This window comes from Lepisosteus oculatus, chromosome 21 (genome assembly GCF_040954835.1).
Source record: "Lepisosteus oculatus isolate fLepOcu1 chromosome 21, fLepOcu1.hap2, whole genome shotgun sequence".
Taxonomy (NCBI): domain Eukaryota; kingdom Metazoa; phylum Chordata; class Actinopteri; order Semionotiformes; family Lepisosteidae; genus Lepisosteus; species Lepisosteus oculatus.
Genome location: NC_090716.1, coordinates 12247936 through 12265025, shown reverse-complemented (window position 1 = coordinate 12265025; position 17090 = coordinate 12247936). Strand labels below are relative to the sequence as shown.

The window sequence follows — 17090 nt, the reverse complement described above, 5'->3', positions numbered from 1 at the left end:
TGAATCCTTGAGAAGAATTGTGAAGGCTTCTGCATTGCCGGGCCACTCCACCAACTAACACATCCGTACTAAACTCAGCCACCCCTAGAACTGTGTACTCCTTTTATATAACGATTGAAACATTAACTAGATCCATTTGAGAATGTTCACAAACACCCTCACTTATAATTAAATTAAAAATTGAAATAAAAAAATTATTCATTAGTAATCATCACCCACTGAGACTATTTACAGATAACTTAATCGACCTCTATTGGCAGGTCAGGTAAAATATGGTCTGGCCTGCCATAATAAGAAAGGATACAATGAGATGAGGCCATTCAGATTATTTAGGTCATTTTGTTGCAAGAAGCAAATTGATCCAAGGATTCCCATTCAACGATTTAATGAAAGAAGCCAGAGTATCAGCTTTGACAACATAGCTGAGTACCTTGTTCCAGATTTCTTTGTTTAAAAAAGGGCATCTGGTTCTCAGTTTCAAATGCACTTTTCGGATGTTTCCACACATTCAGATGACCATCTCTCAAAAGAAGCAGTATAAAGCCAAATATATTAACAAATGCTATTTATTTATTGCATTGGTCTGTATTTGCTGAATAGTTCAATATACTAACACAATTGTTGATATTTACTCTTTAACTGGTTCTCAGCCTCCCTATTCTGAGATTATTGATGAATGCACAAAATACGTCTGCATGAATGGACAACTGATGTTGTTCAACAAGTCGCAGAACTGCCCAAACAACGCCATCCCTCCTAACTGTGGTCTGTTGGGTTTCGCCGTCCTGGTAAATGGTGACAAGTGCTGTCCACAGTGGGACTGTCCATGTAAGTTTACAGACACACCAATGACCTCCACAGCCGATTTAGTACTTTTTACCTACAGACTCTAAAGCAGCAAAATACACAAGCAAAGACTACACATTTAGCTGTTTTAATGATTAAACAAGTGGGAATGTATCTGCACAAACGTCCAAGATAGCATCTAAAAAATTATTGTACTTTAAATGTGAATTCAAAAATGGTAATTTTTAAAATACACACCAAAGGCTTATTGAAAACAACAGACTTTACAAAGGTGTCTGACTCTGTGAATCACCCTCTGAAAGATCCACTTGAAGTATGGATATCCTCCAGAATTCACTACTATTTTACAGCTCTTTCATGATATTCATTCATATGAGTCATTAATTTGAGTGCACTTGATGTCTGCACAGTAGTCAAACAAGGGTGTGTCATCACCTCAACTCTGAGATGAAAAAAATAATAACTGCAAAGTATCCCAGCACACTGAGACCCAGATGTGTCAGAACAAAAAGTCAAAGTGACAGCATGGAAGATATCTCATCATGATAAAACTGCACAAAACACAACCTGCGATTTCCCAAGACCAGACCAGCTCACACTGCCAGAAAGCGTGCAGATCTCACTTTTGCCTTATCAGTCTTACCTTTCCTGGCTCATGGAAGACAATCAATCTTGACCATAAAGCCAGTAAATGAATGCAGGGCCACAAATCCTGGTATTTCTAATGTCAGCCTTCAAAAACACAAACACGTGTCAGTACAATTCAATTAATATTCATCCTGTAAAACAAAGACAGCTAACCAAGGATGTTATTTTTGAACAGACTGCCTTCACTCTCAACTGTTTTTTTCCTAGGTCGATGTTCTGTCTTTCCTGACCTAAATGTTATTACCTTTGACGGCAACAGTGTGGCAATCTATAAAGCAGCCTCCTACATTGTGACGCAACTTCCCAATGAAACTGTGAGCATTCAAGTTCAGGAGTGTCAAAGCTCAGACACGGTGAGTCTTCATCTTCCATTTCCAATCACAATTATTTTTCCTTCCTGAATACAGGGGTCTAGTACTCCACTAGTGCAGGGCTACCATATTTTCATTCCACATGAGCTCTCAGTTGATTATTTTTACTGGTTTAATGGTGTGATGGATTGGGTAAGGTACCTGGAATGAATTGGTTGTTTTACCTTATAGAAATATGTTAAAAAAATATATGTTCTTATAAGTGAAAAATAATTAGTTAAAGATGAATTAAACATTTATCTAAAAACCAGAAGGCACTGAAGCACTGAAGGTACTAAGTCTGAACGGTAAGTTTTTGAAGAATGATTCTTAACCTTTATCCCTATCATGGGTAACAACTGGCAGGTTTTCTATGTCATAATAATTCATCAACAGATTGAGAATTGTGTTGAAGAACTGATTTTCAAAACTATCTTGATAATTTAAAGCTGCAAATATTCTAGTTCTTTGTGACCAGGATTGGACATTGCTGACTAAGACCATGTCTCTCATGACAGTGTTCATGACAGGTTAATAATGTTGTTTTTCAACATATCGATGTTAGGTAGAATTTTGTACTTACAATAAATGAATAGGTCCTTTTTTGTTTATTTCAGGAAAACATTAAACAACAGCATACATCTCAGCAATAAAACTATTTACTTGTTTTCTTGTTTTTTAATCAAAGGTACTTTGGAATTTCACCAATTTATGTTTGGTAGCTCTAAACATAACACATAAATCTCACCAAGTTCTGATTAACCGACTACAGAGAAGGGTAAGTATGTACAGTATATGTGTTAATGCTGTTAAATACAGAATACAGAACATTAGTGGTAAAATATGGATGTAATATAAATTATTATTATTATTATTATTATTATTATTATTATTATTATTATTATTATGTTTCTGTTAATACCAGTTGTGTAATTCAGGAATTAGTTTAAGCCATATTGCTACAGTAATTGCTGGCTAAATATATTAAATGAATAACAATCAATCATTAAGACAGAACCCAATTAATAACACTTTAGTAAAAATAAAAGTAATTAAAAGGCTAAAAAAATACCTTATAATAATAATACCAAGTGGATGAAATTGCATTGCTGTTTTTCAAATACTATACGTACTGTATTTTAAAAGAGTTAAATGGCTTCCATGCATTTGTAATCTTTCTTAAATTCTTAGAAGTGCTATTCCATTGTCATTTTAATGTATGTGTTATCCTCCAGCTGTATGTCAACTCAAGATATGCAAGACCTCGATTTAAAAAGCATGGATTTGAAGTTCTAGACACTGGAAACATGTACTTAATTAGGACACCCACAGGACTAAAAATACAGTGGTTCCACAGCACTGGAATGATGATCATCGAGACTGAAACCTCCAGTAACAAACTGAGCACCATGGGATTGTGTGGTGTGTATCAGAATGTTAACACTCTCACTGAACCGCTCTTTGAGTTGGATGACAAAACTGTTAAAATACAGTATTATGCTGTTCTTTTCATTCTGATCAGCATTCTTCTTTTTTTTCTGTCCTAGTTCTGCTTAATCTCTTTAAATAATCCTTTTAAGTGGCAGATAATAATCATTGATAACAATGCCTTACAAGTTAGATTGCATCAGACAATTAGAATGTATTCATCTAAGCTTTACTTTAATTTTATTATTTTTTTCAATAAGAATCCTTAAACTTTCTATATTATCTCAAAAGGCTAATTGTCTGCCACCGATGAGAGCCATTAAAATCATTCTTTTCTCCTCACACAATCTGTTCTATGAAATCTTGTTTTCAATGTTTCCACAGGCTGTTGTGATGGCGACCCTACAAACGACCTAACAATGTCCAATGGCACCGCTGTGGCTGAGAGCGAGGACCCGACTTTGTTCATCGACAGCTGGCAGGTGCCGAACACGACCAGCTTCATGGGTCAGAACCGGCGGCGGGAAGTCAACTGCTCCACCAGCGACTGCTCTGCCTGCCTGGCCATGCTCAGCAACCACACCTTCAGCGTCTGCCACTCCTTCGTACGTTTAACCCGTGAGGCATCCGCTCCGATCCGCCATACAGTACATTCGAGTCTCCATGCTCTTCAATGTACAGTATACCATCGCAAATGCAGACTAATATGACTTATAAGACCATCAGAAGGACAGCAGCTGCTCAGTAACGTTTCGTGCGTCTGTGGGTAATCCCCTTCTGCTTTGTTTCAGGTTCCTCCTTCAGTATTTTGCGAAGTGTGGGTGCGTGATGCCGAGTACGTGAAGAGCCCATGCATAGCTCTGGCAGCTTACGTGGCTGCCTGCCACAAGTACAATATCTGCATAGAATGGAGGAGCCCAGACTACTGCTGTGAGTCATCCACTTTATCGACAGCAAGGCAAAAGAACAAGGCTAGCAAGATCCAAGATATGGATTACGGTTTTTAAATGACTACAATCATTGTGTTTTTGAACATCTAGCTTTCATGTGCCCCCCGGAGCTGCGATACCAGGCCTGCTTGCCTGCCTGTACTGCACAGACGTGTCCAAGCCATGAGTCTGACTCTGACCCAGAGGAATGCTCGGGACTCACGGAGGGCTGTGTGTGTCCAGACGAGACCGTCCTCCACCGGCCTTACTCCGCCCTCTGCATTCCCAGTGAGAAGTGTGGTAAGAGCTCAGGACCCCAGTGTGCTTACTAACTGGTCCAAATCCTGCCCAAACACAACACACAACACAACAGTTTTGGGCCTCATTGGCATAGCCTTTTGTCATATCGTTATAGTACCCAGGTAACCTGTAAGCATTGGGCCGACAATAGCAGGTAGTCAGTTAGACTGGAAATGGGTTAGTGTTGGCGAGCTCCAGTTCAGTCAATTATAGAAAAATCTTGTGTTACATTGGCTGACCTTAGGAATGACCTGTATGTAGTAAAAAGGACAATTATGTTAGACTCTCTTCTATATACATTTATATAATTGCCTGTAAGAACAAAGAATTTTACAACTTAAGAAAAATGGATTGACAGCACTGCCTATGGATTTATAGGTAACCAAGCACTGAATAGGCTGGTCCACTTCCCAACACAACACTGAAGTAGCCAATAAACTGTCACCTCATATGGACACTATACTGTACTCCATACCTGTCTCCCTCAAAAGGCAGAATGCTTTTGATCTGAAAGTACATCTACCAGGTGACATCCTAGATGATTATTTAACAAATACCGTACTTCTCCTCTGCTGATACTGGGTATCATTAATCTTAATGCAATACTTTAGTATTCAGTCCCACAATTTTTGATGTTCTGATAACAAACGAAACCAGACATCATTTTAATCTAATTTTTGCCAAAGATAATGCTATTTTAATATGCATTATCATCACCATCACAAACAAAGCAAATAAACCCGCAAACTCTACCATAGCAGTGAGACGTAACCGGGGCCGGATTTTGGTGTGCGTAGGCCCTAGGCACTTTGACTCCGAATTGTGCAAATAGAGGGGTAAACGCCAATTGAATTACGTCAATTGACATGATGCACTTTAAACTATTCCAATGCCAAATGACGTAATTGATGAAGCGAGTCGAGTGGCCCTCACTTCGGTACTTCCAGTTTCTAGAACAGCTGCTAGACAGCGTATGATTATTGATTTGGAGCAACTAAAGTCGACCAGAAGCATGTTGATTCAGTCTGTGTGACCCTCCTTCGTAGGCCCTAAAGATTTCGTAGGCTCTAGGCACCGTGCCAGCGGTACCTCAGGGGAACTCCGGCGCCGGATGTAACAATTGTAACGAGAGTAAAGGTGTTGTTCCCTCCTCCATGCACGTGCCTGGTCCCAGCCTGCACGGACAGTTTCGGCACGCCCCGGGCCTCGGGAGAGGTGTGGAGGGCCTCAAAGGATGGCTGCTGCATGTACAAGTGTGATAACGACTCCATCATCCCAGTGGAGTACGACTGCACTGACATCCCAGGGCCCGTCTGCAAGAAGACAGGGGAGGTCATTGTCAGCCTGGCGGATGACAAAAGCTGCTGTCCCCAGAAAGCCTGTGGTAGGTACAGTACATGCCCAAAATCACTGGGATAGAGGGGGACAGAAAACTCCCTGGACAGGATATACGGGATGAGTCTGTAAGTGTCCTTGCTCTTAGGCAGTCCTCTAGTTGAAGTCTGTGCACGTGGTGAAAGTGACTTTGTTGCAGTGTTTCCAGAACGTTCAGAAAAACCATGGTTCTTTTTATTCACAGTGTTAGCATTAAATGAATGCTTCCTTGCTTCAGTAGTGTTGCCGTTCTTAAAAATGTGAGCCAATGCATGTTTTAGAGGATTTGTGGGTAAAAACAACGCTAATGCTTAATAAGATAATGTAAGCACAAATGATTTTACTTGATTTTACTGTGACTGGGGAAACTGCCTTCATCTGTTCACTCAATTCAGTACAAAACACACTTTCACATCCTTTGTACAACATTTCCTACTGAAAATCCAGAGGAGAAACACATATCTAACACTTGAAAATGAGTTTCATATCTGAATTCTAGGGACCAACCGTAAGGATATATTGTATATAAAGTACATAAAAATGTCTGAAACATTTTTCTCTTTTTAGTTTGCAATCACACCCTGTGTAGCCATGACACTCCTGGATGTAAATATGGTGAAAGACTAGTGTCCTACTACAGGGAGGACTCCTGTTGTCCAGAATATACATGTGGTAAGATGCATTGTAATATGACTTAAAGATTGCAGTTCTGCTTTATGGGGATTTAACTGCCCTCTAAAGATAATGGAAGTGCCCTTTCCTAGAAAATGTGTACCCAGAAATACTGCAATTACATTTGATGGAGTTTTTAAATGAAGAGGTTGAATGATCTGGTCTTCAATCTCTCTCTAGTTGCCACTGTTGTTGTTGTTTACTACTTTCTGCTCTGTTTCTGAGTCAGAATGTGACCCTGATCGGTGTGAATCTGACATTCCAACGTGCAGAGAGGACCAGACCCTGATCGCCACGCGTGCAGACGGTAGCTGCTGTATGGCTTACATTTGCAGTGAGTCACAGTTACAGTCACCCCCTTTTAGTCAGTTGTTATTTCTGTCCAGCTGATACACTTGGTCTGTTCCATAAACTTTAATGCTTGATTAACAACAGGATGGAAATAGCAAATGCTAGCCTAAAAGCCTTTTAAAATTAAAAACAATTTTAATTAAGCTCTAATACACTCTTGTCATATATTAGCAAAAATAGATCAGCAGTACTACAGTATATTAAAACATTGGTGAGCATGATAAAGGATAATGGACTGGCAAACAGCAGGTAGAGTGTCTTCAGTAGAATATAAGTTACTGCCTGAAATCAGAGAAAACAATACACAAAATATAAAGCAGTGGATATTTGTAAATAATAATCTTGGTGGCTTCCTCAGAGTAACCATTCTGGTGTTGTCTTGTTTCAAGCTCACTCTGTGATTTATAAAATGGTAGCACAGTTTGAAGTGAAGGGGTTTGTGTGTTTGTGCTTTTGAACAGTGTGTGGCACCTGCACAGACACCATCCCGGCCTGCCAGCAGGGAGAGGTGTTCACTGTGGATGCCAACAGCACGGACAGATGCTGCCCTGAGTACCAGTGCAGTGAGTGAACCTCTGCTTCACAACCAGGGCTAGAAGAAGAGTATCAGGAGGGCCTCTTCATTCTGGAATTGCTGAGAACGCAACATGTACCCCCACCACCTCTTTTGTTAAACTCCATTGAATCAATCATGTCCATCATGTCCTAAACGTGTGCACCAACAGTAAATACCATAATGGAAGGCAGAATGTTTGAAAAAGTGGAAACAAGGTGGAAGTGCATTGAAGGATGAGAACAGGAGGGTTCTGGGAGTTTGGGACCAGCCATGTTGCTGAAGTCAAAACCCCAAGATCCTTGTTATATCCTCAGATAGATTAGCTACTGGCAGTCAAGAAAGAAAGCCAGATCTGTCAAAAGGCTTTCTCCTGTTTTAATTCTTTCTTGTCTTTTTCATTTATGACTGAAAAAAAGAGTATATGAACCCGCCAACAAGAGGAGTGTGTTTTTTTTTATTTTCAGTGTGTGAGCCCTATCGATGCCCACCATTCACATGCCCATTGGGGATGTCAGTGGTTACTGTTTGGACTCCAGAGAGGTGCTGCCCACTGAACACATGTGGTAAAGCTGCTATGAACTGTTTTTATTTTTAGTGTGTGTGTGTGTGAAAACTAAACTCATCACTGATCGTCTCTCTGTATCTTCCAGAATGTGCATGCGACACAATCCCTAAACCGAAATGTGCCCTGGTACGTATATTTCAAAGTAATCAAAGTATTTCCAGTTCATTCTTTCTCAACTGTCGTCTTAATTTTCTGTGTTTATTTCAAAAGGGAGAAACAATGCAAATTGACACCCAGTTTCTCGCAGATCCTGAGAACCAGTGTGGGTGCACTGAATATAAGTGTGGTAAGTACACAAGCTGGAATCCCTGGGCACATAAAGATGATTTTTTCAGTTTAGTTTTCCAATATAATTTCATTGATCATTCTCATTATAATGCACTGTTTAATTAATTTACCCCGAATGATTTCCTCAACTGAAGTAACTGTTTTCGTGATTTAAACATAAACAAATACTAAAGACAAGAAAACTGAGGGTATTACTGGTTTTTCCTTTACATCGTCCTTCACAATGGCACGGCAGGCTATCCTTCCACTTGGCTGTTTATGTGTGACTCTGTGTGGCCGCTGTGCTGTCCCCGGCTTGTGTTTCCTTACCTGTTTTTGTACTGTGTATGTGTCCAGAGAGGGAGTCCGTGTGTGTGGACGGGGAGCGGGGAGTCATGAGGCCTGGGCAGACTCTGGTGGAGCACACGAGCGAAGGCATCTGCTACACCACACAGTGCACCTACAGCCTGGATCCCCTGACACAGTACTATAGGATCAGAGCCAGCAGCACCAACTGCTCAGCCCAGTGTCAACCAGTAAGACCCAATCACACAAAAATTACTCAAACAATACAATACTGCAGTAGATTCCAGTCAGAAGAGCTTTCATCAGTGTGCTTTTTAGGTATTTTTTTATTCTTTTCTGCTTTGATAACATTAAAGTGTACTATACTGTTATACTGTACGATGCTATAGTATAGTTATAGGTTATACTATAGTATAATTATAGATTATACTATAGTATAATTATAGATTATACTATAGTATAACGAGTATACCAATAATAAAAATATTAAAGTGTTTTTCATTGTCTGGGGGTGCAATAAAGCCTCTAATACAAGATATGGAAGGCAATACTCTGGTATATTCATATATATTACATACAGTATATATGTTCTGGGTAGATGCCAAGCTCAAGCTCTTGTTGAAATGCCCAGACACTTTGAGAAGCTACTGTGGATAGAATTCAAAGTATAATCCTGTGGTTTTCTTCGGGTAGTTTCAGAAGTGTTCAAAGCATATTGGACACATCCCAAAGAAACACACTGCGTGTTCAACTGCATCACATTGGTCCAGAAGCAGTTTTAAAAGAGAACCATTCACTTCTAGTCAGTTTTTCACAACTAAGTTTGCAGTACTGAACATGGATTTAGCATTGTCGGGTCATTTTTTATCCTGTTGTGGTTGAAGATGTTGACAGAAGGATCCTGACACCAAAGAGAAATTTATTAATCAATTACATCCATAGCTAAGTCCTGTCTCACCATATACCTTTCTTTATGGAAAATTTGGTCAAACACTGAAGGCAGACAAGGCAGTTCACAAAGTGCCTGACTTTGGCATCAGCCCACAAGCCACTTATATAGCCCATATATACACATACACAGTCCTTAGCAGTTAAATCAGAACATACCCCGATCTGTGCAGTGCTAAGAAGACCTAGAGTTGAAGATCTTTTCTGGATAAGACACAGCTATATCACACCTACAAGTGCATTCATTTATAACTGGCTGGATCAACCATTAAACCTAGAATAGAAACCTGCATATTCTAACCAGTGAATTAGTTAAGAATACACCCCTGTGTTTAGGAGTTACAGGAGTTCTTGGAAAATCCCCATTCAAAAAGAAAAAAAGTACATGGCAAAACTCTTTTTTTTAATCAGTCCACAGCTGCCCAACTGTACACATGATGGCTGCACACACAGACCACTGGTTAAGGTGCAGAGCTTTAACCATATCTCCATGTTCAGTCTGTGTCCCAATAATACTATGAGACAACAATGTTTTTGTCTGATTGTCTTTTTTATACAGAATCAAGTTTACTTGCCACCTAAAGACTTAACGACATGCTGTGGGGTTTGTAAGAATATCTCCTGTATTTATCACATGGATAATGGCTCTGTTGCACTGTACAAGGTAAGGAAGAGGAACATTTTTTTTTTATTTCAATGAAACCTATACCAAAAAGTTGGAACAACCCAAAACATAACGGACTTTCCATTTAATATAAGTATCCTAACATGTCTTTAATATTTTATTTAAAAATGACGCATTTTCAAAGGTGAGTCAACAGCCAGTGACTGATTAATTTTACTTAACTACTTTACTAGTCGTGGCTTCAACGTGGCTTTAACATGATGCTACTGCTTACAACACCATACTGCACTGCTGAGCAGCACAAAAAAGGCAAAAAGTGTTGCAGTTATTCCTAAGGGAAGCATTAAGTCATGCATTGTATAAAATTGTATTCAGCATCTAGTAATATGAACTATGTGTCCTTTAGAGTTTGTTTGTGATCAACAGATCTAGTGATATTATCAGTAAACCACCTTCCTTATTTCTTTCAGCCTGGGAAGACATGGGTGTCCAATTGCATGAAGTATGACTGCTCAGACACATTATCAGGACCTACCCTCATCACTTATTCCATCAGCTGTCCTCCTTTTAACGAGACAGAGTGTATGAAGGTCAGTGTAAAGCTATCCCAAACAAGCCTGCTGGGAAGAAGCTCGAGACACTCACTTTGAAATGAATCATCAGTATTCTAAAAGCAACATTTTACATCTAAAACTACAATGGCGGCATAAAGGCAAATTATACCTACATACATAAGTGATGTGTTATCTGCTGTAATAGCATGCAAAAAAGAATGCTTCTTTTTATTATCTGAATATTTCAATCTTAGGATCGTACAGAATATTATTTCCCTCTGTTTTTATTTTTATGTTGTTTAGTTTGTATTGGTATGGTGACATGCTTTGTATTAACCTATGAAATGACACTTACTGCCATCTCATCCTAGATTGGTGGAACAGTTGTAAGTTACATGGATGGCTGCTGTAAGAGCTGTGAGTACACAAGAAAAACACCTTCCTGCTAAACATAGTAGAGATCATGTCGTAGTGCAGACTTGTAGCCTTCCTGCTTCCTGTACACTGAATTGTGCGACAAAGTGTTTTAACCTGTTTCCAAGAATGTTTGAGCAATGTTTATTTTATGGTACAGTCCCTGTAATAGTAATTGGAAAACACAAGGCATCTGCATTATGGGGTAAAAGATATTAAAGCCTCATTTTCAAGAGACATCTGAGATGAACTTGAAGGTTTCCTGCTCTTTTATTTAACAAAAAGTTGTTTTTGTAAGTCAGTCTTTTTCCCAAAATGTTTACTACTTTCTTTAAATTAATACTTTCTTTGATTTTCAGTTTCATTCTTTATAAATGCCATTATGCACCTTTTAAATGCTCCATCTCTTTTATAACTTTTAAACATGATCAAATTTTTCTCTTAATATACGTTTAACATTTAAGCATTTGGGCATTCTAAACATGCTTTTATGTATGTGATGCAATAATTAAAGAAAGAAAGGCAATTAACTCCAGAACTACATAAATTCCAAGCAATTCTCCGATTACACTACTGGTAATTATAACTTGACAAAAGGATCAACATTTATGGATGGAGTAGAATAAAAGGTTTGTTAGAAATAGCTATTTTTCAGAAATATAAGGCCTGGCCAAATCACAGGTATTCATGTCATGAATGTTTCTGCAAAGGTTTATACTGTATCAAACAATGGCAAGCAAACATTTAAAACATCATGGTATTAAAAGAAGCACTCTTGGCTCAATTCAAGACTCTCTCACAGGTTCTTAAGTACTGTGCAGTGAAATGAAAGAGGCTTCAAATCAGTGTGTTAAAATAGCAAAACACCATATAAAATGATTTGCCAAACCTTTCACAAATTAATAAAACTTTAAACGTGTCATATACTACTGTAAATTAATAATCATGCCAAGTAGAACTCCACAAACAGCATTCAGACACCGTAATTTATAGAAATTAAATCAATAACATATAGCCAATAATAATAGCAAAATATATGCCATTCCTCCAAATATATGAAGTCCAAATAAGGAAAGAACTTATATGAATTAATATTGCAAGTGAAACATTGTTAAGTTTCAGGTAGTTTAGTTTTATTATTAAATTAAATCTCTCACTCTCATAATAAAAGAGCTGAGCATAGATAATCACAATCTCCAACACTTGCTGCAGAGCCTGAATCTAATAAAACAATTATTCATGAGGTTTCCTTGACTCTTATCCATGTGCAGTATACTGTATGTTGTTTTTTCAAGTGATCTGTACATCTGCTTATTTTAACCTGCTAAAGAGGTAAAACTTAAACTGTCCCAAAGTCTTTTAAAATTTATGATTTGATGACTACATTTGAAACCTGCTGGACTAGGGCTCTTCAGGAGTGGGGTTTGGAGAGCCCTTTTTCGATAACAAACATAACAAGCTAAAAACAATTACAGTCCAGTTTCAAGATCCAGCAGCCCACTCTTCTGTGTGTGGTCATTAACACCTTCAAAGACCAATTGTGTTTTCTCTTCCTTGTAAGTAAACATTCCGTCTTCATCGAGTGTTGCTTTATGAATTTCTAGCTCCTTGTAATCTATGCATCAGCTCCAAGAAATAAAAAAGAAACTGATTTCTTTCTGTTTTTGTTACTGTTGAGTAGCATAAAAGTGCCTTTACTTAATGTTACACTGAATTATTGTGTAAAGCTGCAACCTGACCAATATGTAACAATCTCACCAGGTACTGGATTTTCCCTGTTTCCATTCCCTGTTAGGCCAGTGCCTCCTACAGTTAGCACTAACTGTGACAAAGGTACCAGTTTACTGGAACAAACCAGTGACCGTAAGGCTAGCCAGCATCATTGTTGATTTCCAACAATGTACTCCCGAAAAGATAATTCAGGACTCAAACAGCTTAAATGATGTTTTGGCTTTTTGGTAAATTATTTTTCTTCTTTAAATCTGTGCTGGTAACATACATGACACAGCTGAATGTTTCCCCACTTTGCACTGTCAGGGCAGTGCATTGTTGTTTGCCAACAATGTACTGTTGGTAGTGGCCAGTTAGTAAGCACCTAGTTTTTGCTGCATGTTTATGTCACATGTTTAACTAGTGTTTGTGTGTCTTCAAGTTCATTAGAAACTAATCTTGTAGTCTTGTGTTAAAGTTAGTGGGTTACCTCTGGAAAGTCTTTGGGTGATATGGCACAAGTTCCTTAATAACTGAAAAATTCAAATAATTCAATCCTTAAAGCATGTCTCTAATACACCAAAATCAGGTTTTAATTAAGTGAAAGAATATATTGTAAGGAACACATTTATTGATGAGATCTTAGTTCCATGTTATAAATAACAGGACATCTTCATGCCAGATTACCCAAACATTTTCTAAAACAATATTAGAATATTTCCCTTCTTGTGTTTATGAATTGAGTGTTGCTTTGAAAATGATCTTTTTCTTCTTTTGTTATTTACCTTCCAACTATTTTAAATATAAGGACAAATGTAGAAACATAAACATTTCTAAGCAGGACATTACACAGTATTTAGTTCAACTAAAAATCAGAGATTAAGAGATTAAGTAAAGAGTTACAAGATACAGGCTAAATTTCAAGCATTTATGAGGTCAGTATTCTTTCTGCTATATGATGTATTTGAGGCATTTGATGCCTCCCAAGTATTCCTGCACCTCCTTCACCTTTAACATTCAGTTCTTCATTATTAAAATAATTATTTAAAAAGTAAAATAATAAATCAGTTTTGTAACTTTTTCAAATTCTTTTTTTTACCTCTTTTGTGTTTATTTTTAATGAAATTTGAAGTTTGTTTAAAATAATAACTTAAAATATATTAAGCATTTAAAATAAAATGTTTAAAGTCAATTTCTTCCCTGAAATTCCTGCAGATAATTTAGGGATATTTTAAATAATTGCCTTTCTTTTCTCAAATGGAATTTGGCATTCAAGTGTGGCATTCAGAGCTCACAGCATGCTTACTGTAATGAAACAGGAATGTTTTGTTGCTTAGTGAAATGAGTTGTTTTATTGGGCTACACATACAACTCTGGAGACATTCAGGGAGTGGTCACTGGTGGCTCAAAGGGTTATAAAAACACCAGCTGGAGCTTTGTTGCCAATGCTGTATTCTTGCATGACTGTACAAGTGACTAGGCAAAGATTAAACATTTAATTATCAAACAATGCCAATATTATTTAATCCAGAAGTTAATATTGTAGAATCCAAATACAGAGATGCTGGTTGTATGAATGATTAATAAATTACTGGTTGTGAAATAATTTCCGGCACACATGAAGATTTTAACCTCACGGGTTGTGTGTCACATTATTATAGTGAAAACATAATGTCCTGAGAGTCCAGCACTGTTCCCAAGGTACATACTGTAAGTGGCAGGATGCAATGAGGAGAAATATATTCTCAGACAGAAATCTTGGTAGCATCAGTATTCTTCAGTAATGAAAAATGTTTCAAGATGTCTAAACACTCATCCAAAGGTACCATTTTGAAAGGAAAACTAATACCAATGTTCTGTCAAAAGAGCAATGTAACATGTACATCAGTGTCCAGTAACCAGAAAGACACTTGCTGTTGTGCAGGGTACAGCCACTGGCTACTGTACTACTACATTAAACGTATGCTCAAACCAGGCAATATCCCATTTCAAAGAAATCAAATCACCTCTACGATGAGTTAACTCATTATCAGTGAGAACAATGTGAGACTGCTACAAAAAACTCTCTTGGATTGCTCCAACTTCCAGTTTATCTTGACTGGTTTGAACATGAGCCATTGTTGCCATGCTACCACTTACTCTGTAGGTGGTCACACATTACAGACTGGCTGATGCTGTCTCTGTGGATTCAACAGCTTGCCAAATAAACCAGTAAAGAGAAAAATATCCCAAGATTATTGTGGGCAGTTTTGTTGGGAGGCTAAAATAAATAATATTACCAATAATTGTACAAATTATTAAACTGAAGGCACCTGTTGAACTTTTTCATTAACACTTCAGTATAAATTTCAATAGAGGAGTTGTCAATCTTGGTGCTTGAGAGACCACTCTGCGATACTGTGCTAATACTTCTATCTATCCCCACATTACATTCTTCTAAAGGAAAAATTAGTCCAGATCAGCCAATGTAGCAGTACTCATTAGTAATTGGCTATGTATTTCAGCACAGAGGAATTCTCCAGTGTCTGGGGATCACTGTAATTAACTGCAGTCAGAAGTTCCTTTCAATGACTGTGATTGAATCTGTGTGAAGCAGAGCTGCACTGATTATCAAGCATTTGAATTAAAAGTTTCCTGTTTCTCAGCAAAATATTATCTCAAACAAAAAAACAACAACACATGCATTAGGACCAAGATCGCAAATCCCTTGAACAGGGGATACATACAAAAGGGATTTTATTTTTAGAGAAATGTAGTGCAATGCTTAATTTTTAGATGTGTTTTTTAAAGCTGGCTTTGACATTTTTTTATGCTTTCACTACCCCAGGTAAAGAAGATGGGAAATCGTGCCAAAAGGTGACAGTCAGAATGACAATTAGAAAAAATGACTGTAGAAGCAACAGGCCTGTAAGTATATAAAATCATTTATAGAAGTGCAATCATTTTTTTGCTTTGTAATTAAATGGCTAAAATGGTTGATAAATAAACCTGTTCCAGTAACTATTAATTACGGCATGTATCGTAATATTCCCAAATAGCACCTTTGACAATGTTGTATAGGCAGGATCTTCAGTTATTACACCATAATGTACAGTTCTTGACCGTAAGTCATTCTTTGAGTCATTCAAATCACTACTGACCTCTTTTTTGTTTTGTTTTTATGTGTTGATTTGCTTTTAAATAGATGTTCTTAAAGCAGCTATGTGTATTTTTAATAACCAAAATCTAACATAAAATTATGTTTTCTAATTATTTTTATGCATAACTGCTAATCATTCTGTATACTGTAATAAAAAAACATATTTCTGGTGGTGTTATACAATATTGCGACATAGCAAAACAGTATCTTTACAGTATCTTATTGGGAGTTGTGCATAATCATTGTATTTAATGAAATAGTATTTTAGTATTGTACAATATGATTAACAAAAGTTACAGACTAAACGTTGAATAAATTAGATCACCTGACATGTTTTTTCTAATTCATGTGGGTTTTCCACTTTTTACACTGTTACAGTTTTTGTGATGCATCAACACTCCCCTTTTCTAGGTTAACATAGTGTCCTGTGATGGGAAATGTCCCTCAGCCAGCATATACAACTACAATATCAACACCTATGCCAGATTCTGCAAGTGCTGCCGAGAGATTGGGCTACAGCGCCGTTCAGTGCAGCTGTACTGCAGTGGGAACTCCACCTGGGTCTACTACTCCATTCAGGAGCCCACGGACTGCTCCTGCCAGTGGTCCTAAAGGCCAGCCAACAACCAGATACACAGACTGACTTGGTCTCTGAACATCATGCTGCTTTCAAGGGACAAACAAATAGAAAAAGAGGGAGAAGGAGGATGGGAGGGGTCGGGGGGGGGGAACCATGTACGTGTCCTACAAAAGGAAATACTTTACTTTTCCCACCAGAGATGGATAATCAAAAATAGAGTTTTCTGCATATAAAACATAAACAAGCACTGGATCATGATCTCTGATTTTGAAACTGACTATATTTTCAAGACAAATAAAAAAACACATATCATGACCGTCCCATTTCTTGACTTTGTCTAATCTGTTTGCCATCTGAGCACATGCTTTATCGTGTAGTCTTTCCAATGCACTTCCAGTAACAAGAACATGACAACATATACTGTATAAATAAGCAGCCTGTAGCACAGATCACGGCATGCATACAGGCTTGTGCTATTTATACTGTAAGTAATCTATAGATTGTGTGGGAAGCTGAAATGTGAACAAGATGAAGATACTGAAAAGCAGTCATTAAAAAGAGAAGAAA

The 17090-nt window shown here is 37.7% G+C and overlaps 1 protein-coding gene across 1 annotated transcript in view; it reads left to right on the top strand.

Annotated features, from left to right (window-relative positions):
* Nucleotides 1–16638, top strand: part of otog (otogelin) — a 57660-nt gene extending 41022 nt beyond the window's left edge. The window contains exons 33-53 of the mRNA XM_069181869.1: nt 651–828; nt 1663–1808; nt 2494–2583; nt 3041–3227; nt 3618–3838; nt 4025–4163; nt 4274–4462; nt 5637–5846; nt 6404–6508; nt 6738–6842; nt 7321–7422; nt 7880–7978; nt 8066–8106; nt 8191–8266; nt 8605–8783; nt 10061–10165; nt 10597–10716; nt 11052–11097; nt 12856–12927; nt 15632–15711; nt 16355–16638. Of these exons, the coding sequence (XP_069037970.1) occupies nt 651–828; nt 1663–1808; nt 2494–2583; nt 3041–3227; nt 3618–3838; nt 4025–4163; nt 4274–4462; nt 5637–5846; nt 6404–6508; nt 6738–6842; nt 7321–7422; nt 7880–7978; nt 8066–8106; nt 8191–8266; nt 8605–8783; nt 10061–10165; nt 10597–10716; nt 11052–11097; nt 12856–12927; nt 15632–15711; nt 16355–16555 (2691 nt within the window). The 3' untranslated portion in view covers nt 16556–16638. The remainder of the gene's footprint in view (nt 1–650; nt 829–1662; nt 1809–2493; nt 2584–3040; nt 3228–3617; nt 3839–4024; nt 4164–4273; nt 4463–5636; nt 5847–6403; nt 6509–6737; nt 6843–7320; nt 7423–7879; nt 7979–8065; nt 8107–8190; nt 8267–8604; nt 8784–10060; nt 10166–10596; nt 10717–11051; nt 11098–12855; nt 12928–15631; nt 15712–16354) is intronic.
* The last annotated feature ends 452 nt before the right edge of the window (nt 16639–17090 follow it).